This window comes from Lethenteron reissneri, chromosome 43, assembly GCF_015708825.2.
Source record: "Lethenteron reissneri isolate LAM-NWPU_2019-01 chromosome 43, ASM1570882v1, whole genome shotgun sequence".
NCBI classification, from domain to species: Eukaryota; Metazoa; Chordata; class Hyperoartia; order Petromyzontiformes; family Petromyzontidae; genus Lethenteron; species Lethenteron reissneri.
In genome coordinates, this window is record NC_083821.1 from 2,963,238 (window position 1) to 2,988,811 (window position 25,574).

Consider the following 25,574-nt stretch of genomic DNA (forward strand, 5'->3'; position numbering starts at 1 on the left):
ATATTTTGGTGCTGGCAAAGGAGGTCCCATAAAGAATGATTATTTGTGCACTGGAGACAACCCCAAAAAAAAATGCCTCTTAATGTGTAGGTATGTAACTAGATTGTGTACCCTCGGGTATCCAACATGATTATGAAACTTTATTGATTTTAAAAATTCTTAATATCATGGCCAAGCGCGTCTCCAAGGTACGCATTGACGTCACTCCGATACATCCCATACATCAATGCAGTGACGTTACTACAGAACATCGTGTTAGCGTGTCTGATGGTAATTTGAAAGTCTATTTACTCATTCACAAAGCTTCAAAGCCATGCCAGACAGCCTGTGTGCGCAGAGCTACAAGCACTGCTCGTTTCTTGGGTTGTGCGTTTCATTAATTGTGTGCTTGGCCAACTCGGACATTTCAATTAGAAGTAGAATTTGCATGCAGGAAGACACTCAAGAATCCAGAAACAATCTGATTATGTAAGAGCTAGGGGATGTGTTCTGCTGCTTCTATAAGCTGCTTTAAATTCCATGTTGGAGTTGTTGCCGTTAACACGGGTCTATTTATTTTCTTTGTTTTATGAAAATAGTTATTTTAGGTAATAGGGTAACATGGTCTTCTAACTCTCAACTTCCACATAAATTTGTTATTCCACCTTACACATTACTCAGTCCAAAGATATATTTCAAATAATAGGCAACTAGTGGACAGGTTGTCGTAGGTTATCTAATCCTGAATAACTTTTATTATTTCAACTAAATGAATTGATCATACTGCTTGACACGTCTCATGCTAATTGCTTCTTGTATGCTATCGCAATTTAACTGGAAGATTATCATCTTTTTTCGTATTATGGAAAAAATAAAATTGTAACCATGACTTTAAAAAAACAACATGTATTTCTAAATGTTTATTTCCACGTCACAACTCGAGTTGAAGAGCTCTTACTTTAAATAAGCCGAGGCCATAAGAATTTGGAATTTCCACCACTATCTCAGGGCAGCAAATAGTTTGGAACTCACTTAAATATTTGAAGTAATTATCTCTCTGTGATAACTAAAGGCCCATAAACATGACAGGGGACATCACTCAAAAGTCCAAGAAGACAGGATTGCAAGCCGCCCCCTTTTCCTGCACTGCCATCTTCTGGCCACCTCTGTGGCGAGCAAATCTAAGAGCTTCCTAAGAACCCTTTAACCACCGACCTTTGCCTCCGAAACGCTGCATTAACAGACACGCTGTAGTACTTAGGCCACCCACGCATGGCTAAGCTTCTTACAAGTGCCACGTCCACTACGCACCTCCTCTATGTCCACGGGCTTGGTGAACATGCGGAAGCGGTTGTCGGTGGCCAGGCGGTTGGTGACGTCACGCAGGAAAAGACGCAGCTCCCTCAAGGTGTCCTGCTCCTGCTCTTCCAGGCGCTGCAACTCCTCGGCCGACAGCTTGCGTGGCTCGGGGCAAGGCGCCAGCGGTAGCACCTCTAGGGCCTGCAGCACTGCGCCACACACACCCACCAGCCGGGTATCATAATTAGAATCTTTATTCATCCTGGAGAAATCCGATGTGCTGTGAAGCTCTTTTTCAAAGATGTCCAGTTGGGCGGGTCAGAAAAGTTACAACATAGGTGGCCCGGGTGCTTCAAGGAAGGGTCGACGCGGCTGATATACTGTGTTCGAATATGGTATGCAGCGTCCGTGATTAAATGCGGTGCAGAAAATGTATGACCTAAGCCTGGTCACAAATATCTGCACAAAATGAAACCCACAACATAAAAAAAAAAATCTCATTTAGTTTGGAAAAATTCCGTCTCCGGGAATTGAAAACATCAGTTTGACACCAATTGGACGAGCATCTAAAGCAAGTTGGGAAGTGTGTGAAAAAGGTCACTTAAAGAGATCTTAAAGTCGTTGATTAACACACAGGCTGATGCAGATAAGGCAATTGAATATAAAAAGGCTTTTTTTTTTTACAGTGGAAGACAGACGAAGAAACTCATAGCTCATATCTTGTACGTACACAAGTGCGCCAATTGTGGCGAGCTCTCCTCACGTGAATATAAAGCTTCACTGCGGAGAACTTTACAATTGTGGATGAATGTGTCTCCATAGCACTCAATTCGTGTCTCTGCAATGATGTTGTATTAACGTGTATTTTCACAATTAATTCAATAAAGTACTCTAATTATAGTGGTCGAGTGTGACTTGAAAGGCTATTATTTAGAAAATTAAAAACAATGGTACTTGAATAATTGTATTCCTTTAATGAAAAACTAGACTAAGTAAAATGCATTTATTTCTACCGAGAACACTCCTGCCCTCCAAGAGAGGGAAAGTGTCACTGCCCACGTCACAAAATCTCATCAGGTTGACTGCACATTAATGTGTAAAAAAAAAAAATCTATTTAAATGTAATTGCTTTGGTTCTGACAGCAAAACAAATCCCATGTGTGAATGCTATCAACAGTTCAGCAGCGCTGCTGTTCACTAGAAATACAATATATCAATAAAAATCAAGATTTTCTTGTGATACTGCTTTGCCAGTGGTGCATAAAAGCACAAATAACAAACATTTAACACGCACACTGTGTATTTGCAATAATTCAAGCAATTAAGGAGTTTGGCTCATCTATAATAGGTAATGTTCCGTATATCGAACTGTTGTTGACAAATGAAGAGTTTTTTTTATAAAATTAAGTAGATCTTCATCCTCTTTTTATGAGCATGAAATTACGCACGTTAAGAATGATTTCACAATCTATGCAAAATACATGTGAATGTTAAATTAAGGGCTCGATGATCAATCAAATAACAGTACAAACACGAGAAAACAATTGAGAAACAGTACAAACAAGACTACAAACGAGAGAAAAAAACAACCCATTCTCAAATGAATTGAAATTCCACAATGTTAACACCTTTTAAAACATCACTGATGTAAGGGGAGAGGAGGTGGGGAGGCAATCAACACATGCCTACATCTCATCAAGATTACCATTTTACAAACGACCCCAGCACTCCTCACCTGACATCTTGTTGGTGGGGGGCGCCCTGGCAGCCTGGTTTAGCAACAGGTCCTGGAAGAAGGTACGACGCTCCTTCTCCCCGGGTCGCTGTAGTATCACCACCTCCCCTGTACCGAGGCCGGAACAACTGCTGCACCTGCGAGGGGCAAAGATTAGAAGAGGTTAGACCGAGAGACACCTGGCGTTGCGATCGTTAGGGCGAGTGTGAAGGATAAGCCAGAACACAGTGTTACTCACTCTAAGGGCCTCGGAAATTCTGCCCCAATGATGATAAATCATTAAATTACCAATCTTATCTATTCACATGCAAATCAATCCGACACTTTACACCCACTTGATCGTTGGTAATCAAACAACTGAACTGTGGAGAGGGTGTAAGATCTTACGTTTGAGAATGACTCGAAACTACATTAATGGAATAACTCAAAAGAAAAAATATTAAGGATTAGGGAGAAATGAGCCTGCAATTTCACACCCGCTAAGTAAATTGCATGCAATTGTTAGGAATATTCAATGCATGCCATGTTTTGCCTATGAATCGATACAAACCTACCCCAGGACCTTAAAAATATTAAGGATTAGGGAAAAATGAGTCTGCAATTTCACACCCGCTAAGTAAATTGCATGCAATTGTTAGGAACATTCAATGCATCCCATGTTTTGCCTACGAATCGATACAAACCTACCCCAGGACCTTAACGATGACAATAATGTGGATAAGGGCCAGGTGGCAATGGGCTGAAGAAGGTGTAACGCTGACCTCGGCCGGCATGGCGTCGTGCCGAGTCTCAGCCGTAGCGAGCAGCAGCACGGGCATAAAGGGTGGCACGTCGTAGAGCAGCGACGTGAAGGTGGCGCGTACGGCTTCCGGGACGGTCTCCCACCATTCGTCAATGTGCGGCGTGAAGATCACGCTGGGAGCTGTGCGTCGCGCCTCGCGGAACACCTGCAAAGTGACAATGGCTGAATGAGTACGGTAATGTGTACGCCTTATAAGCGGTTCGTTGTCACGTGTCTTAAGAGTGGTTCTTTGACACAAGGCACAATATAATTGTGTCAACAGGTTTTGGTTGATTCAAATGATGAGGGTTTCAACCATTCTCTATTTTAACAACCTTTTGCGAAATTTGCATAATGCTGTGTGAGCCCGCTTAGAAAATAATCTAGGGTAGCTAAAATTGACAGTGAAACATGACAACAGGAAAAGTAAAACAGAGCTTAATGCAACAGGTGAAACAATCCTGTGTTCCACCCCACGATGACTCCAACCGCATTCTACTTTTAACCATATGGGTCAATCATTAAAAAAAGCACAGACATGGGTGACACACACCACTCGCTCAAACGTGTAGTCTACCAATTCAACATTAATTCTCGCCATGACTTAACTCACCGCTCAATCGCACGGCCATAAATTGTTACCTGAGCACAGGACTCTTCGGGCGTTCTGGCGCTCACACCGTAGAGCAGCGGCAGGTCCAGCTTGTGCACCGGCAACTTCTCGAGGCTGTGGATTAGTGCAGGCGCGATGTGCGAACTCTGCCCAGAGCCAGGGTCTCCTGCCAGGAGCAGCCGTGGCCTATGGGTGCTGGGCTTGCGTAGCACCGAGCTGTTGCAGAAACCACGTATGTCACATTCGTTAAAAAAAGTATATAGGAGTGTGTGTGTTGGTTAGCACCGCTAACCAATACACACACACATATTTTAAAAAATATACACACTATTGTACATATGTGTACATTTAATACAGACTTGTGTACTGTTTTTTACATAAATGTTATTGAAATCGTGGCAAGCCGGACCAAGGCTCACCCAAATTATTCTGGCTAGCTGAGGTTTTACTGAATGTGAAAACTATTGATTTATATCGTAAACAAACCGTATGTTATAAAAAAAAAAGAGTAAAAATTATTTTCAAAATTACACCTCTGTGTATTACAGTGATGATTTTCAAATCGTGATTGTTTCATCGTTTGTGGAAATACTCACCTACTAAAGTTGAGGAAGGGTCTGTTTGCCATGGACACTAAGTCTTGCTTTTCGTTCGGAGGGAGTGGACCATTCTGGAAGATGGAGGGGGCATCCTCCTCATCACTGTATGGGTCATCAAACACCATCTGGCTCATTAGGCCTGCACGCAACAACACACCATGCAATAGAGAATCACACAAGCTGTACATAGAAAAAAATGAAGGAATATGACCGACTCCATTCCACAAGCATTTTAAATTACAGGACAAGAAAATTAAACTTTTACCGTCTGATTCTCCCACTAAAAATCTTTTCAGAACTTTAAGGCACACTAAATTTAAACTTACGATGATTTTATCCTTAAATTAACTTGAACATCGTTTCATATAAAACATTCGGACGTAAAAATTCACAATAGACCCTGTGCAAAACAAGCGGACGGGAAGAGACGTTAGGTCTCGGATGAAAAAAATGTAGTCGCCAAGTGCTCCCATAGAATAGAACGACAGATCATTTAAAACAGATTAACCTTGCTCGGCAGTACTGCTGCCACTGTTGTTGCGGCACACAACGCGTCCATGCGGGAAAACACGCAGCAGCCGCTCCAGGGAGACCATGAACTGCGAGGCGAGCAGCGGGCGCACCACAGGGCCAAGCGCCGCGCCCGGCGCCACCACCGCCCTTTGCGAGGCCGGCACCACAGTGTCCATGGCACGCTGGAAGTCCGACGTTGCCACCGACACGGAGGAAGGGTCAATAAGCAGGCGCTCGCTGGTCGCGTAGATCTGCGGGTAGCGCCGTCGCAGTGCAGACAGCACGGCCTCTGTGCACAAGGCCTTGACGTCCGCGCCGCAGTAGCCTGCGCAGTCGTAGCAAACACGAGGATATCCCGTGAGTTTTGGAATATTCATCATCAATACCATTAACAGTTGTGAACGGTCCATCGTGGTCTGTACACTGAATACCAGCAAGGCCACTCACCTACACACTTTTCGGCCAACTCATCCATAAAGGAGTTGGAGAGGTGGGGAGTCCACTTGCATGTGTGGATCTCCAGTATTTGCCTCCGTGCCTAATGGACAAATGGAAACCCATCAGAATGCAGCTCTCGAGGGCTCAATGCAGGTACTTTAAATACAAGCTGATGCATAACTGTAATTTGAGGCTTTGGAGCCAAAGGTTTTTGCATCACATAGATTTATGAAACTCCTAAAACCCTTGGCACTATTTAAGTGGTCAGAAGACAGTACAGGAAATAGAGTGATGAAGCCATATGTGTACAACTTTGAAGCGTTACCACCCGCATATGGACAGGCTTCTCCTGCACAGTGCTTTATTCACAAGGCAAAACAACTTCTCAATGGAAATAGCCCAAGATACCATTGCAGGACACACCTGAAAAAGCATTAATATGCAATGAGACTTTCCAAGACAAATCACACTTTTAATATCTGGATATAAACATAGTCCAAATGTGCGGCTAAACATATTTCTGCTATAATAAAGTGGTAAAAGCATACAAGTCCCACATCATTATATATTGAAAAATGTACCCATGATGAAATGACAAATTGTCACGGTTCAGAGATACTTTCATTCAAAAATTAAATTATTTTATCTCGTTGGTATTCTTATTGGCTTCGTTTCTTTTATACAGCTTTATTCGACCCGTTTGCCTCCATTTAACATGAGCATACCAGGCACATCTATAATGTGCATAAAAAGTAAGTGTTTGCAATATGCACAATCAAGGCATGTGCAAACGAGCTTAAGAATAGGTCTCAATTGATCAAATGATGAATCCTTACATCGCTGGCCAAGCAACACCAAGCCTCAAGCATCACAGTCATTTACGTCTGTGAAATTTTGCATGAGGTATAAATGGCATTACAATTAGCACGTTCCTTCGGAGTGGGCAGGTAGGAACTTGGTTGGAATATGCACGACAGACAGACAGATAATCCCTGGTGGGCAGTGTGGAACCTGTTGTTCCTACCTGTATTATTCTGTGCGACTCAGTTTCATACCTGCACATCAGGAAGGTTAAACATGAACTCTCGGTCAAATCGGCCGGGCCGGCGTAGTGCAGGGTCGATGGAATCGAGCCGGTTGGTGGCGCCGATCACCACGATCTCACCACGGCTGTCCAGCCCGTCCATGAGGGCGAGCAGCGTCGACACGATGGAACTGCGCAAAGGGGCAGCAGCCGCAAAAAAAAAAAATGCACGTTTCAAAATCGGGTTTAAGGCAGATAATCGGCTACCCGATTTGCCATGCCTAAGAAATGTCATGTCCATTGGTGTACATCCAACTAAAAAAACCTGGGAACCAATATCTCTATGAAACCTACCACAAAGCTTACCGATACCAATGCACAAATTTAAGTTTGAGCAATGACAACAGAAATAACTTTTAAAAAGTATTCTTCAAAATAATACCAGTCGCTATCAGAGTGATTAGCGCATGGATGTTTGAATACAAGTCACGTTCGTCATGGCAACTTCTACACCTATAAGTGTTTTTTTAATTTGTAGATGTAGATCTGTGTGCACCTTTGTTTGTACAGTCAAAAACTCATAAACAAATGTAGACTTCATCATGAGATCTCCTTTGCCAGTATCAAAATATGAGAATAGGTTTTCCCCTTTTTTCTGGCAACAAAACAGGTGTTAAGATGTATATTTTATTGTTTTATATATTTATTATTTCATTGTTTCCCTTCTAAGTGACTTTACCGAAAGAACCAAGAATATGAATCCCTGCAGTCATGAAAGCTTTATATCAAAATTTAGGTGTTAAGATGTTAAAACACCAAACTGAAACCTTTTACAAGAAATCATGTGTGGATTAACCACAATACTTGTGGTTAGAATGCAAACAATAAACACTCTGATAGCATATGCATTGTCTTTGAAACTGATTGGTCCACACCAGAGGCAGCTTTCTATCCAGCCAAGTCTCAAAACGGTGTTAGACCAGAGGACGCCAAAAGACAATGCAGAATGTTTTTTATTTGCATTCTGACCACAAGTATTGTGGTTAATGCACACATGATTCCTTGAAAAAGGTTTCAATTTGGTGTTTTAACATCTGCACACCTGTTGTTGCCAGAAATAAGGGGAAAACCTATTCTCAAATGTAGACTCCCTAAACAGACTGGCTGACCAGCTTGTTTCTCTCCCGTAAGACTCGCAAGGATACGTGAAGAACGAATGCTCGTGTAGCAATATTATCTAGATAGCATTTGAAAAACAATATACAAACTTGATGGAAGATGCCCCAACTTTAGGAAATAGGGAAGTCAAACTGTTCTGATTTCACTCTAACGTGTCTGATCATGACTTTAAATTCTTTGCTTTGCTCCTAATCAATAACCCTCAAAGAAGTCTGACAGCTCAGGACAGTCTTGGAAAGGAGCTACAAGACAAGCGCTATTTATTTTTGAGGTGCATGTTCCTTTAATGGTAATACCAATGTCGTAAAAGCATAATGCATCTCTTGGTTCTTTCGGTAAAGTCACGTAGAAGGGAAATAATTGATTGGCTTAGCAATCATTGCAAGGATTTGATACACCATTTCGGGTCTTAATTGATTGTGTTCACGCTTATGGTGACTTTCAGACCGCATTCCATTTTCTTCTCTCCCCTCCTCTTTTCCGAACATAGATGGACTTGTCCATCTGACCAACTGCCAAATCGCTGTTCGTGGTGTTGACGTTGAGAAGAAACCGCCACTTTTTTCAAATTTTCTTGCTGTGGATTTCACACCTGATGATGATTGCTTGCGTTGCAGTCGAAACGTCGTGATAATTTGTATTGGTTTATATTTTTATTATTTTATTATTTCCCTTCTACGTGACTTTACCGAAAGAACCAAGAATATGAATCCCTGCAGTCACGAAAGCTTTAAATCAAAATATAATGCATCTCCTTACCTGTGTATCTGATCTTGTCTGCTTGAGCGAACTGGGGCGAGGCCATCAATTTCATCAAAGAATATAATTGAGGGTCTCATCAAGTATGCCTAGACAAGTGAAAAATATAGAATAATGTCAATTCCTAAACGCATTCATATCAATCTATCTCTGTAAACCTCTGAGTGTTATTTCATCATGTGCGATGGTTTCTTTCCTGCGTTTTTAAAATTTCCTCCCAAAGGCAAAAACCTTCAAATTAATTGGCCAAGCATCCCAATGCAAGACCCCTCATTAAAAAGGAGTCTTGAGATTTAGGGAGGCTGCCAAGGCACAACCCCACACTGCATGTGTTGCAAAAAACATTTCCTCAATGCCAATTTGATCAGCTGCGAGTTGGCTGAATCAACATTCAAACGGATTATGCTATTCAATGGACAATTAAATTCTGACATTATTTTCATCAATAAAAATAATTCTGCACTACATACATAGACACCGAAAGTACAATTTTGATACAACCGGTAGGAAGAACATGGTCCAATTGTTAGATGAAGACTCAACACATTCCTCAATTACATTTCTCTATAAGGAACAAAAATAGAACAGGAGACATTTCAGGAAATGGCCGTCCTCCGCAGCAGTGTTATCATCTCTCTCGCTTGTCCACCACCAAAAACGAAGCATCACAAAATAAAACAATTATTCGATAGAGTTGGGGGGGGGGGGAAGGTGAGGGGGTGTATGCGAACCTGGTCAAAGAGAAGTCGCAGTTGTCTCTCGGATTCACCCACCCACTTGCTCAGGCAGTCGGCGCCCTTGCGCATGAAGAAGGCCATGCGCCGGTCTCCGCGACTGCACTCGTTGGCTAGGGCACGTGCCACCAGCGTTTTGCCTGTTCCCGGTGGGCCGTGGAAGAGGCAGCCCCTGGCAATGTAAGCAAAGGCGCATGGAGACAACAAAAATATACAAATTTGTATATGCATTTTACATTATTTAGATGCCTTAAACATTTTACTTTTCTTTAAATCAATTAAATTATGAATAGTAAATGGTATACAAGTAGACTTTAAATACCCTTTGGTTCTTTCGGTAAAGTCACTTTACCGAAAGAACCAAAGAGTATGGATCCTTGCAGTCACGAAAACTTCAAATCTAGAAAGACTTTAAATAAATAATCATTGATAGTTCTTTATTCATCAACCATTCGATGAAGGCCTCCCAACGTCATGTTGCTCAGAGGTTGTTTGACAATGCTTCGCCATTCTAGTCAGTGCAGGTTGGTGTGTAGGGGTGCTCGGAACCGGTTCATATATCACTCCCCATTGAGGTCAGCTGTGGCTTGGAATCGAATTCAGGTCACCGAGTGTGAGTGTAGGACCGAATAACCAGTCTCACTGCCGCACTCCATTTTCATTGTATGCATGTAAATGTTTTGTTTAATATATTTACAGAGTACACGGTGATAATAATGTTGGTGCAGTGAGTAAAATATATCCACTCTACTGAAATTGAATGGGGTCCTGTCTCATATGACCCACCAACCACACAGATTTTTTTTTGTACGGATAACTGCAAAGTATCCTTCCTGAATTAATAATTACAATAGCAACACTCTTACCTTGGGGGCTGAATGCTGTATTTTTGAAAGATCTCTGGATATAGGAGTGGAAATACAATCATTTCCTTGAGGGCTTGGATGTGTTGACTTAACCCTCCAATACTATGAAAGCCAATCTGCATACAGGCATGAACAACACAACCAAAATGTACAGTAATATAAAAAGTCAACATCAACTGATACTTTAATTGCTATGTTATATATCATGCTGTCTCAGTGATAAAAAAAACAAATGCCATTGTCCAAATTAATCAATTAGTTACGCTACATACAGAATTCCATTTTATTTTAACCACTTCTGGGCAATTTTAAGTTTTGAAATGAACGATAACACTGGCATAATTTGGCCTATTTTGAGCATTGTGTGTAACAAATAAAGACCTCTTTATTGCACCAGGTAAGGCCCACTGAGATATGTACCTCTTTTTCAGGAGCGACCTGGCTATCACGAATGATAGCTCAACGAAGTGGCTTATAATGTGGAAATTAATAACAGCCAAATAGTGTTAAACGAGTGACATTGGTAAATGCAGTAAATGAGTGACTTTGGAAGAAGAACCCTCAACTCTGTGAGAAGTGGCTCATTAACAAGTATTGTGACTACTCAGTTACCTGGCCACCTCCATGGGTGTCTATGGAAGTATGATTTTCTCATTAGTTGGAGACAATTTGGAATATTTTTCTTATAAGTATGCCATGGTAACATCGAAACTCACCACATGACCTTTGCTAAAGTTTAATTGCTTCTCCTAGGCTTCTGATCAAAATGTTAAGAGCAATATTTGGCATACCGAATGTAGCCAAAGAACGCTGAATGACATTGCGTTAAACTTGGACGTTAACCTTAGAAATGCATCCAACCATAAAGATTCCCAAGTTAGATATATTTTAACAAATATTGTGTTAGGTTACGCTCAGCCAAATGAAAGTTTGTCAAATGTGAGACAAATATATTCTCTCCCATTATAAAACTTTGCATGACTGTAAAATAATGAAAAGCATCAAATGTTAATTATTCAAACAATTAACTGGTTTCTAATTCTGCAACTCTTATGAGCAGTCTGTGGTCCATTAAATCAAATACTGCTGGGTTGCCCAATGCCATAGGCAAAAGTCACATTTAAGGGTTCCAAGTTATGTTCAGCATATTACGCAAACACAGTTACTCAGATTTATCATGGAAAGGCATATGTATTCGGTAAAGTCACGTAGGTAAAAAATTAAAATTAATAAAAGTAAAATAAAATAAAAATCACGACGTTTCGGAGGCAACACAAGCTTCCGTCTTCAGGTGGAATCGTCACAGCACGATAGCTGTATCACTTGATACAGAACCGTCACAGCACGATAGCTGTATCACTTGATACAGCTATCGTGCTGTGACGGTTCCACCTGAAGACGGAAGCTTGTGTTGCCTCCGAAACGTCGTGATTTTCATTTTATTTTTATTTTACTTTTATTAATTTAAATTTTTTACCTACGTGAATTTACCGAAAAAACCTAAGAATATGAATCCTTGCAGTCACGAAAGCTTCAAATCTAGAATTAAAGGAATATGTACTGCGATGCACATTCAAGTGGCAAAATACAGGGTAATGAGGCAATGAACAAGTGAGATGCAATACGCACGGAGGAATCCATGCTCATGGGGTCAACATCAGCCAGGCTGGCTCCTACTCGTGTCCTCTCTCGCAGAACACCACTTGCCAGGTCTTCTGCTTTCAGATTCATCGGTAGACACCTGCACAACATCAACGACCAGGTGTAAATTATTCCTACAGCTCTTTACGTATGTTGAACTTCTTTAGCACCGTATGTAGCCAACCGTGCTAATCGGAGGTGCGGGGGAAGGACAACAAACTAAACACAATCCAAAACTGGAATGGTTATTTTGACTATTTCATAGATCGTACCGAGGCTGTGTGCCCTCAGGTGCACAACAAACATTTAAAGCTTCGTTGGTCAAAACAAAACGAATATTCGTGGTTTTCAGAAGTGTCCGAGTAGTGCTTGTGATATCAAAGCAGTGACGAATTAAAAATGACGGCAATCACACTGCAATGTTACTACCGTGCTATAGCACATGTTATAAAAACGACCTGAAAGTCACTCGCAAGCATTTTATCTCATTGATAAAGCGACAGACTCGTACAGTAAAACCTTGCATTGCTAGTAACTTGATCTGCGAGTGTTTTTCAAGACGAGCAAAATTTCTAAATAAATATTAATTGGATAAATGAGCGAGGTCTTCCAACACGAGTAGTATGTGTATACGCTTTGTCTGCCGAGCGTCACGTGACCACAACTGATATACGAGTGCTTTGGATTACAAACACGTTTCCGGAACGAATTATGCTCACAATCCAGGGTTTTACTGTATTAAACAGCCTGAGACATACGGCCTTAGATATGTATCTGTAAAATAACAAATGTGTTTTTTGGTTTTATTTTCGTTTAAGGTGATTCCATGCCTTAGAAAGCTAATGTGATTAAAAGGTGACCAGAATGCTTTCATACAGAGCGAACATCGTTAAAATGAAACCCATGTATCCACATGAGGAGATTGAAAGGGCTCTTCCAATTCTGCTCAATCCGTCAATATATGAGAAGAATGGGGCAAAGGCACGCTCACCGATTTCTGGCACGTGCCATGCTCTTTGACATGCGCTTGTCAAAACGCTCTTGATCAGAAGACGACGACGAGGAGCTTGTCGAGTCACTGCTGTTGATTGCATGCCTCTTTCGCCTGCAAACATGCGGCAAAAGAAAAAACACAACGAGCAACGGGTCTTTAAAGACAGTTTTGCATGATGTGTGTAGTTTGCTGGGCAAAATAAAGCGATAAAAGCAATCGCTTAATTTCATCATAACCCAGTAAAAACACAGCATTAATAAAACAATTACTTTGGCAAACAGTGGACAAAAACAATGCACATATTTGTACATGAGTGTCAAATGCTTGATTTAAAGCTGTCATGATTCAAAGTGAATGTGCTAATATTGCCATATTCTCCCTCCATCTCCAGTTTGCTACCATAGCTAACATTTCTTCCATTCAACCTGATGTCACTACCCCATTTCACCTCATACCACACTCCATTATCAGGTCCCTCCAGCAATAGTTGGAGTTGGTTACCCCTCGCCTTTCTCCAATGTTTGATAGGTGATACCACCATCTTACAGTCATTTTTCTCACTCCCGCTTGAGGACGAGGACCCCCCCCCCTCACAGTGAGAGCTGTGTAGATTATTTGTTTGTACTTCACATGCAAGCCAGTTCAGAATGGGACAGCATAGATACTGGAGCTTAGTACACTACAACAATAAAATTCAATGCACTGCCCTCTGCTAAAGGAGCCCTGCAGGAGCCTACAACACCCGTTTTTTTACATGTGAGTCATCCATCTGAGCTCTATTCAAGCTTAAACCTGTTTAGCTTCTGAGATCTGACTGACAGACCGGAGAATGGAAAGTTGGATGAGCCTCACCGCTTGTAGTATGGGCTCTGGGGGCCTCCGGCATGGCGAGTATAGCGGCGGCGCACGGGCGACCGATGGACATCGTAAATTTCGCCCGAGCGTGCCGGCCGCCGAGCAACCGGCTCTATGGTGAAGAATGCAGGAGTCAACCATTAGTCAACCACACGTCAGCCATGCCAGCAGGTAGAGTTGAACAGTAATTTAGGAATCATATTCTTAGGTTTTTTCGGTAAAGTCGCGTAGGTAAAAAAATTAAAATTAATAAAAGTTAAATAAAAATAAAATAAAAATCACGACGTTTCGGAGGCAACACAAGCCTCCGTCTTCAGGTGGAACAGTCACAGAACGATAGCTGTATCAAGTAAGAGAAATTCCAAGAAAACAGTCCTTGTATATATACTGGTTGAGGGTGAGAGGAGCCAAGGTAGGCCCTGAATATTATTGTGAGGTTCGGTGCGGCTGAAACACGCTGTTAGGAATGAGCCTTTGTTGTGTAGACTGGTTGAAAAGAGTTGTTAAGGTGAAGCTGAAGTAAAGGTGCGTGTAAATGGGACTGAGCCTTTTGTTATGTAGAGGTGGTGAGGCTGAAACCGCTGCCAGGAATGAGTCTTTGTTGTGTAGACTGGTTGAAAAGAGTTGTTAAGGTGAGGCTGATGTAAAGGTGCGTGTAAATGGGACTGAGCCTTTTGTTATGTAGAGGTGGTGAGGCTGAAACCGCTGCCAGGATTGAGTCTTTGTTGTGTAGACTGGTTGAACTGGGAGGTTCTAAGAGTTGTTAAGGTGTGGCTGATGTAAAGGTACGCGACTTTACCGAAAAAACCTAAGAATATGAATCCTTGCAGTCACGAAAGCTTCAAATCTAGAAGTAATTTAGGAAGTTTAAATATTTCATTTCCCCAAAGAAGAGACCGGGACTGACCGATAGGTGGGGCCTGATATCGCTGCACCACTTTCCTCTTCCGCAGGAAATAAGTCTTCTCGTTCACCTCCTCTTCCTCATCCTCCTCATCCTCATCTTCATCCTCATCTTCATCCTCATCTTCATCCCCATCCGCGCCCACATCTCCCTCCGCCTCATGCGAGTCTACACATGTGACAACGGACAAAATTAACCGTGCAATCGAGTGAGCGAGATACATGCGAGGTCTTACAAATTTTCATCTTCATGAGATTATCACATTAACATATTAGTTAATACATATATGAAAAATACAATTTTTTTACACGTGATTTGACGCAGTATCATGAGCTTAAGAATCACTATTAATTGATTAAATAATGCATTGCTTTAACTCTTTTTTGTTATTTAAATCCTTACTCAGTAAACCAGGTCGGGCACTGATTAGACACCAGAACGATAACCAGTTTATCGAGTGCTGATCAACAGACCATAACTCACCAGTACTATCGGTATAATATACTTGGAGAGCTCTTTCTTTGTCAATATCTTGGTGGATGAGGGTCCTACTATGCCTCAGTGCGGTTTGTAGAAATTATTTGACGGTGCTTCATTCACCACACTGGTCTGCTTCCCACAAGGTAGACCATAACAACTTTAATAAAACTATGTAAAAACTAAAACTATGTTTCATTTGACCAGTTAAAACTCACCGAGCTATTCGCTCTTTTTAAGAAAGCGACCTGGCCACAAATAATAGCTCAACGAAGTCACGTGGAAATTTATAGCAGCCAAATAAATGCATGTTTTAAATGTGGAGGGAAATACCGGAGGACTCGGAGAAAAGTCCACGCCACCACGGGGAGACAGAGCCATGCAAACCTTATGCATTGATTTGCTTATTCGTACAATGGAAACAGACAAACGACTTTACCATTATTCAGATGAAGAGTATGCGCGCACGTTTGTTAAATGTCAAATGGTAACGGCTGTCACCTTCAAAAAGAGGCCCACAGCTCACGTGATTGGCTCTCCTACTGGGGCACACTGGATGAACTAGAAGTGCACCTAGCCTGGCACTCGCGCCGTGGTGACGTCGCCAGCATTTAGTGGTGAACGTGAAGTCCGTTTTTTGTAAATCCACTCGGACAAAAATCCACGTGACCACGGCGAGACAGACATGCAAACTCAAAATATACAGGTGTCAGGGGTCGGGATTGAACCCACGACCTCCTGCATACCAGGAGAGGTAGTTAACATCTTGCCATCACAGCACCCCAACGGGCGTAGCACATATAGGCACGACGCAGGCTAAACTTTGTCTAGCTTCAGAGATCTCAATCAATCACTGTCTTTTTTATTTTATTTGCCAACATCGCCCTCAATAAAGAAGGCATCGTTGCACATAACAGCAAAAGAGAAACGGTAAAGGGGGCATAGAGCAACAGGATTGAAAAAATAAATCAGTCACCTCAGCATCTAACACACCGATGGAGCAAAGTTAATTTTAACCGCACACAAAATAAAGTTCAACCGTGCACGAGTGGCATAAGGAAAGGCAAGTATAAAATAAAGAAAGTTTCCTTTTTTTTTAATTCACTATAGATATTATGGGAAGGCAAGTCTGATCTGACGAGATCAGGCGTATGTGTTCCGTTTGTCCTTTCCCGCATCTCCGATTAGCACGGTTGGCCACGTATGGTGCGAGAGAAGTTTAACACACACATAGGTACGCACCTTCAGTCTGCCCTTCTTCCCCCTCGCCTTCAGAGGATTCTTTGTCGCTTGAGGCCTCTTCAAAATCGTCCTGTTGAGCTATCCTTCGTTTTCGCTTTACACGCGAGTACATGTCCATGCTCTCCTTAGCCACAGGAAAGAGCACAACACACAATTCCATAACAATTACTTAGGAGGCAGCGGATGGGAGGCAAACAGTAATTCTTAGACATGGCCCTCTCAGATTTACAATACAATAAACTCATTTTCAAGTGAAGAGTCCATAACACCAAATGCAAACAATAGTTTTGATACTTAGGTCAAAATAACTTAGACACAAGTGTTCATTATAGTGTAAACAAGTCAGGAGTAATTTGTGGAGTTAAATTATTAAAGTTGCCCCAAATAGACATTTAACAACTTTGATTAAAAATATATCCACTGTAGGATGAAGGCCTCCAGATGTCATGGATATCCCTTAAGGTTCCAGTGCTGCTACGATCCATCTCACTTCTTCCCATGAACTGGTCATCGTTCCTTCTCCGCAGTGGATTACCTCTATGTAGTCTCTACATCGGGTGCCATTCCGTAACCAGTCTCGTTCATCGGCCAGTTTCTGATGTCCCCAAGGCTATTTACTTTTATTGCAAATGTCAATTATGTATGTTTGATCCCTGATCCATGTAATCAGCCACTACTTTTAAAAGCACTCAAAACTGCACTCGAGCTAACCTGTACGCAAGAGACCAAACCTAAAAATATTGTAAAAAATATATTGCTTCGTCAAACAAAACACATCGGCTATCTTACAAGACTGTAGAATACTTTAGCTCCAAAGTCAAAGAGTTCAAAGTCAGTGGTCACAACCACAGGTCAGAGGCCATGCATTGATGGAGGTATTACTAACAGCACGAACATCAACGGAGGAGGGGTCAAACCCAATCCTCACATCTTCCGTGTCCTGCCACAGGCGGAGCTTCTCGATCTCGCGATGGCGGCGGCTGCTGTGTAGATTGCTCTCCGACTGGTCCCCAATCTTGTCGAAGTCTTGCAAAACAGCCGAACTGATGGGAAAATTAACAATGCCACAAACACGGAGAGACAGTTAGTAGCACAGCAACGGAGGGCCCACATGAAATAAATATGTACTTTATTATCCACATTATAAAAAATTACTTGTTTATCCTGAAAAGTTAGTTTCTTTTATTCAACCAGTGCCAATCCGACGGTTACAGGTAGCCCTCGGCAAGGTAAAGTAAAAGTTAAACGGTAAAAAAACACAAGACTACCTTTAACCTACCTTTTACCTTGCCACAATACAATCGCTCGACCCTATCTTTTACCCTTTAGCAGGTAAGGTAAAAAGCAACGAGCCTACCTTTACCCTACCTTTTACCCTTATCCCATACAAATTAGCCAATTACAGGGAAATTACTGGGGTACAACACATGAATAAGGTTCATAACGATAAATGCTCGGTAGAGCGCTTTATACATATAGAATACTCTCGAATCGGGCGTTGAGGCTGTCGACGACACCGTCCTCCATAACCTCCTCGTCCCAGTCGTCTTGGTCGATGGCGATCTCATCAACAACCTGATCAAGTTCGTCATTGCCATCGTCCTCGGACGAACGACAGGCAATAAGATCCTGCGCCGCTCCGGCCCAGTTAGACGGAACCTTCAGGCAGCCGACGCCGACGTCCCGACGCTCGCTGCCTGGGGCGAGCGCGTTGTCCTTGAGGTGGGCTTTCCACCCCGACGCGTTCGTGTGGGTGGAAAACCACTTGTAGCAGTGCATGCACTGCCGCTTCCCTTGCTGTACATGAGGATCACCCTCCATCCAATCGTGCGTGTGCTCCCACAGGAACGCATGCCGCTGCCTCTTTCGATTGCTGTTCGCCGCAATCCCAAAAATGCCGTTGCTGGCATCCTCGACCTCGTCCTTTCGTACCTCTACCTCAAGAACGTGGACCGTCTCCATCTGGTCCGACATCAATTATCGCAATTTAAAATGGAGGCCACGGACTGCGCCACGGAGCTTCTAGCGGTAAACAAGGTACTGTATTTACCAGGTAATTATTCGCACTACCTTTACCCTACCGGGTAATTCTTCTGAGCTACCTTTACCCTACCCTTTACCTTATCCCTTGGCATGTCGAACCTTTACCCTTTTACCCGGTAAAAAGGGTAATTTACCTTACCTTGCCGAGGCCTAGTTACAGGTGAGAAACACTCAGAGGCTGGTCGATTTGAAGGTTGAGTCTTCTGGGATTGTGTTTCTCCCAGTAATACCCCTTGTATCTTAAAGCAAGAGTTGGGAGGTGTGCTTTATTATCTGCTAGGTATGTGTGTAGGACAAGGTTGTTATAACTTTATTGACACCGAGCATACGGTTGGGATGCGTCTTACTTTTCGCACCATCTTGTATTTCGGAGGATATGGTAACGCAATATAATGAAGAGTACAACTGTATGGAAAACAAGCTATCCTAAGTGTTCGCAAAAACATTCATAATATAGGTGAACAAAGTTTACGTTGCCATCCAGAACTCTTTTTCCCCAAAGCCCATCCAAATAAAGATAATGGCTGAGCATGACAGTGTAATACTGCCTCGGAGGCAAGGGTTGGCGGATCATGCAAATCTACAAATTGAACCAATTGTCGTAGACCTTTAAGTGGTATACCTTCATATGCAAGGATATGATCTGGTTATTATTTTCCTTTCCACCAATACGCTCAAGGGAATGTTCAACATTCCCAATGCAGGTACTCATGAAAGTCCTGAGTTAGTGAGATTTACATTATTTTTAAGTAATTTAAATTGAATAATTCTGCTAATTAGTCATAATAAAAATATTTCCTTTAAACTACGTATATATTGCAAGAAACAATGCACTGACACATCCAAATTGTGTCCATAATAGTTATTGAATCGTACATGTGGAAATTATACTCTTTGGTTCTTTCGGTAAAGTCACGTAGGTATAAAAATAAAATTAATCACGACGTTTCGGGCGCAACACAAGCGTCCGTCATCAGATGGGAAAACATGCTTTCGTCGTGATTTATTTTATTTTTATACCTACGTGACTTTACCAAAGAACCAGAGTCATCAGGTGGGAAAGCATGTTTTCCCACCTGATGACGGACGCTTGTGTTGCGCCCGAAACGTCGTGATTTATTTAATTTTTATACCTACGTGACTTTACCCAAAGAACCAAAGAGTATGGATTCCTGCAGTCACGAAAGCTTCAAATCAAGAATGTGGAAATCAATTATTTTAGTATACATTATAATTGCTGCACGTGACTTCTGTAGCCGATGGTGGCCACTACATTCACCATAATGTAAAAAAAACAATTGATACTTGAATAAAATAGCAATTCTGAATAACGACAAATCAAATCACCGAGGTGGTGAATCGTTACACCTCTACGATACACCATTCTTCACTTCTCCGCTTCTCTCCCAAACAGCTCTTTCAAAACACACATAACTACAATGCCAGCACACTATAATGTGCGGTTGCTATAGGCTGCCACATACTTTGTGACATACTGTTCATCCAGGAGCGATTGGTTGAGGGAGGCGTAGCGACTCTGCTTGACGCGTTGGCTGCGTCGCACCTCCAGGCCCGAGCCACCGTTCACCATCTTGTGTCCCAGCTCCCCGTCTGCCGTGGAGCGCTTACCGAACGAGGCCCGTCCTCCACCACCTTCTAGGCAAAATGGCCAAAGACATGCGCGTTACCCGTCCCTTAACTTTGTCAAAACATCGGCTTCCCTGAGATTTTCTATCTACACTTTGAGCCCATATTCTTAGGTTTTTCGGTAAAGTCACGTAGGTAAAAAATTTAAATTAATAAAAGTAAAATAAAACAAAACTTTTATTAATTTAAATTTTTTACCTACGTGACTTTACCGAAAAACCTAAGAATATGAATCCTTGCAGTCACGAAAGCTTCAAATCTAGAACTTTGAGTCCATTTATGTTTTTTAAGTTTTATTTTTATTTCCTATTGCCTAGGGTGCAGCTCTTCAATAAAAAAATTGACTTCCTTAAGTAAATATTTTCTCTGACCTGTAGAGGGCGCCAAATGCTGTGAAATAAGTGTTCCCATAGCCTGTATTCAATGTTTAGGAATTGGGTCGTATTAAATTTGGGCACAAGAAAAACATTTAAATGAGCGTCGATATCAATAAGTCATGTTATAGTGCACTCATTGGAATGTTCTTCAAATATCGACAAATAAGGATATGTCAAACACTCAATTTTGCTAATTCTCCTTCATGTCTTTCTCACCATAAACCGTCCCTAAATATAGCTGGCTCAAAATCCTGAAAATATTAAATAGACATTATCCTCGAGACATTCAATAACACATTTAATAATGTACTGCTATACAAAAAAGTGTCCTAATGCGTGCACTAAAACAACTTTCTAGAGTTGAATAAAAAGTATTTACAAACTTAAAAGTTGGCAATTGTTACGTATCAAATTATATCGTGTAAACCATCACCGGAAAGGGAAAAAAATATTAAAAAACTAAACCTGATTTAAGTTTTCGTCTGATGCCATCCTCTTCACTTTTGCTTCGAATACCTGCGAATCACAAAGTTCCAAGAGTCAACAAATCGCATTCACGAAACACGACTCCATCGACTTTTGAAGTGACAAGGGCACGAAACTCAAAAAAGTATCAAACGAGACCTCTCGTTAACGCGTTTCTTTGAATGAAGTGGTCTCCCCCAGCCGCTCTCTTTCTTTCTCTCCCTGTCTCGGTCCCGGTCTCTCTCCCTGCCGCCCTTTCCTCGCTCGCGTTCTCTTTCCCTGTCGCTGTCATCGTCGCTTTCATCGTCCCTCTCCGGCGCGTTGTTGCTGTGGCGCAAGTGGTGGCGTGGGTCCGGTGCTGCGTTTCGCCTCCGCTTGCTCTTTTGGGTGTGCCCATCGCTCTCGTCAGACTCCGAGCTTGGCTGGCAGGAGGGGGGGGCATACAAATGTGACAGCGTTGATGGACTTGGGAGCACTGCTAAATAATATTCCATCAAATTGCATTGCGATACGAGCTGTGAACTAGCATCACGTGGGGTGTGTGATATTAAAATAAACTTTCACCAGCACTTCTGTATCTGGATTTACCATGTTTTGAAGTTAAAGCTAACATTCTAGTAGGTCATTTTTTAAATGACATTTTAACGAGAACCCTTCAGTATAAAAATTATACTAATTACATTATTGTACTGCATGTACTGAATTAAGACGATGAAAATGTACATATGCTGCACAGCATACAAAAACAACTGCAGTATATACAAGACAATTAAAACTTAATGTGTATACTTCCCTTAATTTTTTGGTAATTCGTAATAAACGTAACACCATTGCACATAATACATCCTTGATTATTTTTGATCGATGACCTTTCATGATAATTAGGTTAAAGCCAGCTGAGACTCAGCTTCTTTGCTAAGGGAGACCTGGGTTTATAACAACATCTCGCGCACCAAGCAGTGGCAGTGGATTCAGACGATCCATTCATCCTTGAAAGGGTGCGTCGACCGACGTGTAAACAACAGCACGCCAGCACAAATGACACAAGCGAGCTCCCTTGTCCATCCCAAACAAAAACACAACCCACCATTTTTTGTTAGCAGGAACAACCACCAACAACAAACTCCCGCGTCGCGTCTCGCACACACGCGGCAGGAGGCAATGTCCCCGTCGACGACGAAAAGGGGACGCGTTACGGGCGAGGAGAATTCAAATTGTCAAAAATTAACACTCAAGTGTTTTCAACTTCTCAAACAAACACGTTCACCGCACGCAAACCCCCCACCCACCCCTCCTCTGCGCGGCCCGTCTCGATGCCATGTTGGTATTGTCTCTTCTCGCTCACGTTTCCCTCAATTAACACCGAATTCCACGCTCGCCCTTCCGTCAGCAGGCGCGACGTGAGGCCCCTCGGCGTCTCGCCAAAGACGCGAAGACGCCGAGACATCGCAGCGTTCTGCCGCCGCTCCGCCGACTATGACTGCCCACACGGCCGGGCTCTAGGGGACACCCCCGGCGCTCGCCTGGATCCCTGCCGGCCTCGCGTCGTGGCTGCTCGGCCGGGCGCCTCAGGCAAGACCGAGGCGGCCCGGCGCGGCCTAGTCGGTGTCGGGGTTTTGTGCGGCGGCGGCTCACCTCGTGGCGCTTCTGGCGGGGCTTGAGCGACAGAAACTCGGTGCTGGAGTCGAGATCGGCGACCGTCCGGCGCGTGTTCACCATCGTCTCCACTGTCTGATGAGTAATTTTTATTTTAAAATTTGAATACAGACACCGTCTTTAACAGCGGCGAGACGCGGACGCCATGCCGCGCACGGATACTCGACCAGCTGAGCGCGCAAGCGGCAAACATAGTGCCTCTGAAATCCCTACTTTTGCAACAAAAAGTCTCGCTTGTTTCGGCGCTGATATATATGTGCCGTTGTGACTGTTGACAACTCGACGAACGGGGCTTTTGGCACCGTTACTTTATCAAGGGACTCGGCAGGGGCACTACTTTCTAGGTGTGATGAGGCAGCGTTGGATTTGGCGGGAAAGTCAAAAAAACAGCTGATGACAAGCGAGCGGTCGCCCCTTACATCGGTTTTAAAGTAAACCCGCTTAATTTACACTGTTTAACACTTAATACTAGAAATACATGTTAGCTTCCCTCAGAATAGCTAAGATTACAGTTATCTGTCCGTTGTGGCCTTAGCGTACCTCTTACCAATTTCAAATTATTATGTAGATACACATCAGGGATGGCTGATTAATTTAATTGCTCAATTATCCATTGAGCCAAGACCCATAAATACGCGTGCTATCACTGTCACGGTTATCTTTTATCGCTTACTATATTATCAAAGCAGCGCCGCCTACTGCAAACGAACGTGAACCTAAAATATTCCTGTTAAAAAAACTGGTTATTTTCAAGGTTGGGCCATCGTGTTAATGTTAAAATACGGTACAACCATAACTCCCATAAACCAAACCAAAAATCTGCAATAAAATTCCCCCAAAAATTGCTAAATACTGCACTTGCGGTAACAATTATTGCTATTTGTACGTTACCTCCTGGGGGGGGGTCTCCCTTTGCAAACGATGTCCAGTCTCTATAGCAGCCTCCGAGTTGGGTTGCTTAAGATCGTGGTATTGGAGGGAAACTCTAATGTTTCACAAGCACCGTCTCTCTTAACCCTCCTCTCGCTGATATCCCTCGGCATGGGCCACTTGCCAACAGCAGGTGGCGCTCATAGCTGGCTGTAGAATGTTGAGATTATTAAATAAGCCGCCACGGGTTCAATGCGGTTTAACAAGTTCGCCGTTTGTATTTATTTCGTCTGGCAACATTCCTGACCGCATATTATTAATAATCAACCCTATGGCTAAGTTATTGATTTTGTGCGTGCTAAGAATATAATTTGCTGTCAGACGGAAAACTGTCAACAACAAAAGTGAAATCGGTCTCTCTAAAGTCTAAAGCAACGCGTGGAAATAGGGTCCATGTACATGAGTGACCTCGATTAAACCAGCGGTGGAAATTCCACGTTCCTATGGCGTCAGACTGCCAAAGGTCCTATCTGAAATACACAGAATGCTTAAATGTTGTCACCAAAAACCATCAACTATTGGTTGGAGGGGGGGGGGGTAGTATATTTAGCAATTTCACTCGAGATGATGGAACCGGCCCCTCTTTGTTGCCTGTGGCGACAGGGGGCAGTCTAATGCAAGGTGTAAAGTTCGGTCCAAGCTAACCTTATGAATTGATTCGATTATCCGTACAATGTAAACGGACAAACGGCCTGACAATTATTCAGATGGCGAGTATGCGCGCATCTATTTGTCATCTGTCAAACGGTAACGGCTGTCACCTTCAAAAAGATTGGGTGCCCTGCTGGGGCACGCTGGATGAACTCGAAGTGCACCTAGCCTGGCACAAGCGCCGTGGTGACGTCGCCAGCATTTAGTGGTGAACGGCAGGTTGATATTTTAGCTGTGTCGTCAATCAACGTATAATCTACATGAATAGTCCGTTTTTTGCCAATCCACTGCTGAATGAGGGCCTCTCTGTTCCTTGCAGGCCAAACTATTTAATTATTTTTATTTTAGCAGGTAAGGCCCATTGAGCTATGTAGCTCTTTTTCAGATGCAATCTGGCCACAAATGATTGCTCAATGAAGTGGTTTGTCACGTGGAAATTTATAGCAGCCAAATGCTCTAAACGCACGTTGATTCTAAATGTGGAGGGGAAACCCGGAGGACCCAGACAAATCCGCGCGTCCACAGCGAGACATGCAAACTCAAGATATACAGCAGTTGTCAGGGTCGGGATTAAACTCACGCCCTCATGTATACCTGGCGAGGTAGTGAACATCTCACCACGTGGGTGAGTGAGCCGGATGCGTTATCTTTCTCATTTGGACATAGTGCTAAATTAGAAATAATCATAGTGAAAACTCGAAAAGCACTAGATGGACCAAGTATTTGGGATATACTCGAAAGGCTTGTCGTATCATCATCTGGAAAGTCGGCAGTCCAGTATTTAAAACTGGAATTTTCAAAGAAAGATAACCTACAAAAAAACAAGTAACTCACAAATCCAGCATTAATATTAAATTCAATTATTAATTCAACTCAGCGCAACTCTACATGACCAGTATCTTAAAGAATGTATGTGAATGACAGATCGATTATTCTAACTTAATTTATACTTTAGTCACCAAACAATTATCTTGAATTGCAACAATGTCACAAAGGGAAACAAACGAAGCTCTCTGTTCATTCACTACGTTTGCGAGAAAAACTGCCAAATGTGTAAAAGTGTTTTTTAGTCTCTGAACAAGAGCAGTGATTGTGCTGGACTATAAAGTGTTACGTATTATCACTGAGAATGCTGCTGCTGAGTAAGATCTTGCATGAATTAACACTCCATTG

At 42.6% G+C, this 25,574-nt stretch overlaps 1 protein-coding gene across 1 annotated transcript in view; it reads right to left on the minus strand.

Moving 5' to 3' along the window:
• LOC133353278 (ATPase family AAA domain-containing protein 2-like) overlaps window positions 1–23,134 on the minus strand; it is a 47,170-nt gene extending 24,036 nt beyond the window's left edge. The window contains 22 exon segments of the mRNA XM_061569387.1: window positions 1,291–1,487; window positions 3,014–3,122; window positions 3,124–3,150; window positions 3,775–3,960; window positions 4,437–4,623; window positions 5,004–5,145; window positions 5,515–5,844; window positions 5,967–6,057; window positions 7,013–7,172; window positions 8,920–9,008; window positions 9,651–9,825; window positions 10,520–10,635; window positions 12,149–12,260; window positions 13,152–13,265; window positions 14,007–14,121; window positions 14,917–15,081; window positions 16,633–16,756; window positions 17,519–17,675; window positions 20,160–20,331; window positions 21,165–21,215; window positions 21,319–21,586; window positions 22,800–23,134. Coding sequence (XP_061425371.1) covers window positions 1,291–1,487; window positions 3,014–3,122; window positions 3,124–3,150; window positions 3,775–3,960; window positions 4,437–4,623; window positions 5,004–5,145; window positions 5,515–5,844; window positions 5,967–6,057; window positions 7,013–7,172; window positions 8,920–9,008; window positions 9,651–9,825; window positions 10,520–10,635; window positions 12,149–12,260; window positions 13,152–13,265; window positions 14,007–14,121; window positions 14,917–15,081; window positions 16,633–16,756; window positions 17,519–17,675; window positions 20,160–20,331; window positions 21,165–21,215; window positions 21,319–21,586; window positions 22,800–22,883 — 3,171 coding nt within the window. The 5' untranslated portion in view covers window positions 22,884–23,134.
• Window positions 23,135–25,574: the final 2,440 nt, after the last annotated feature.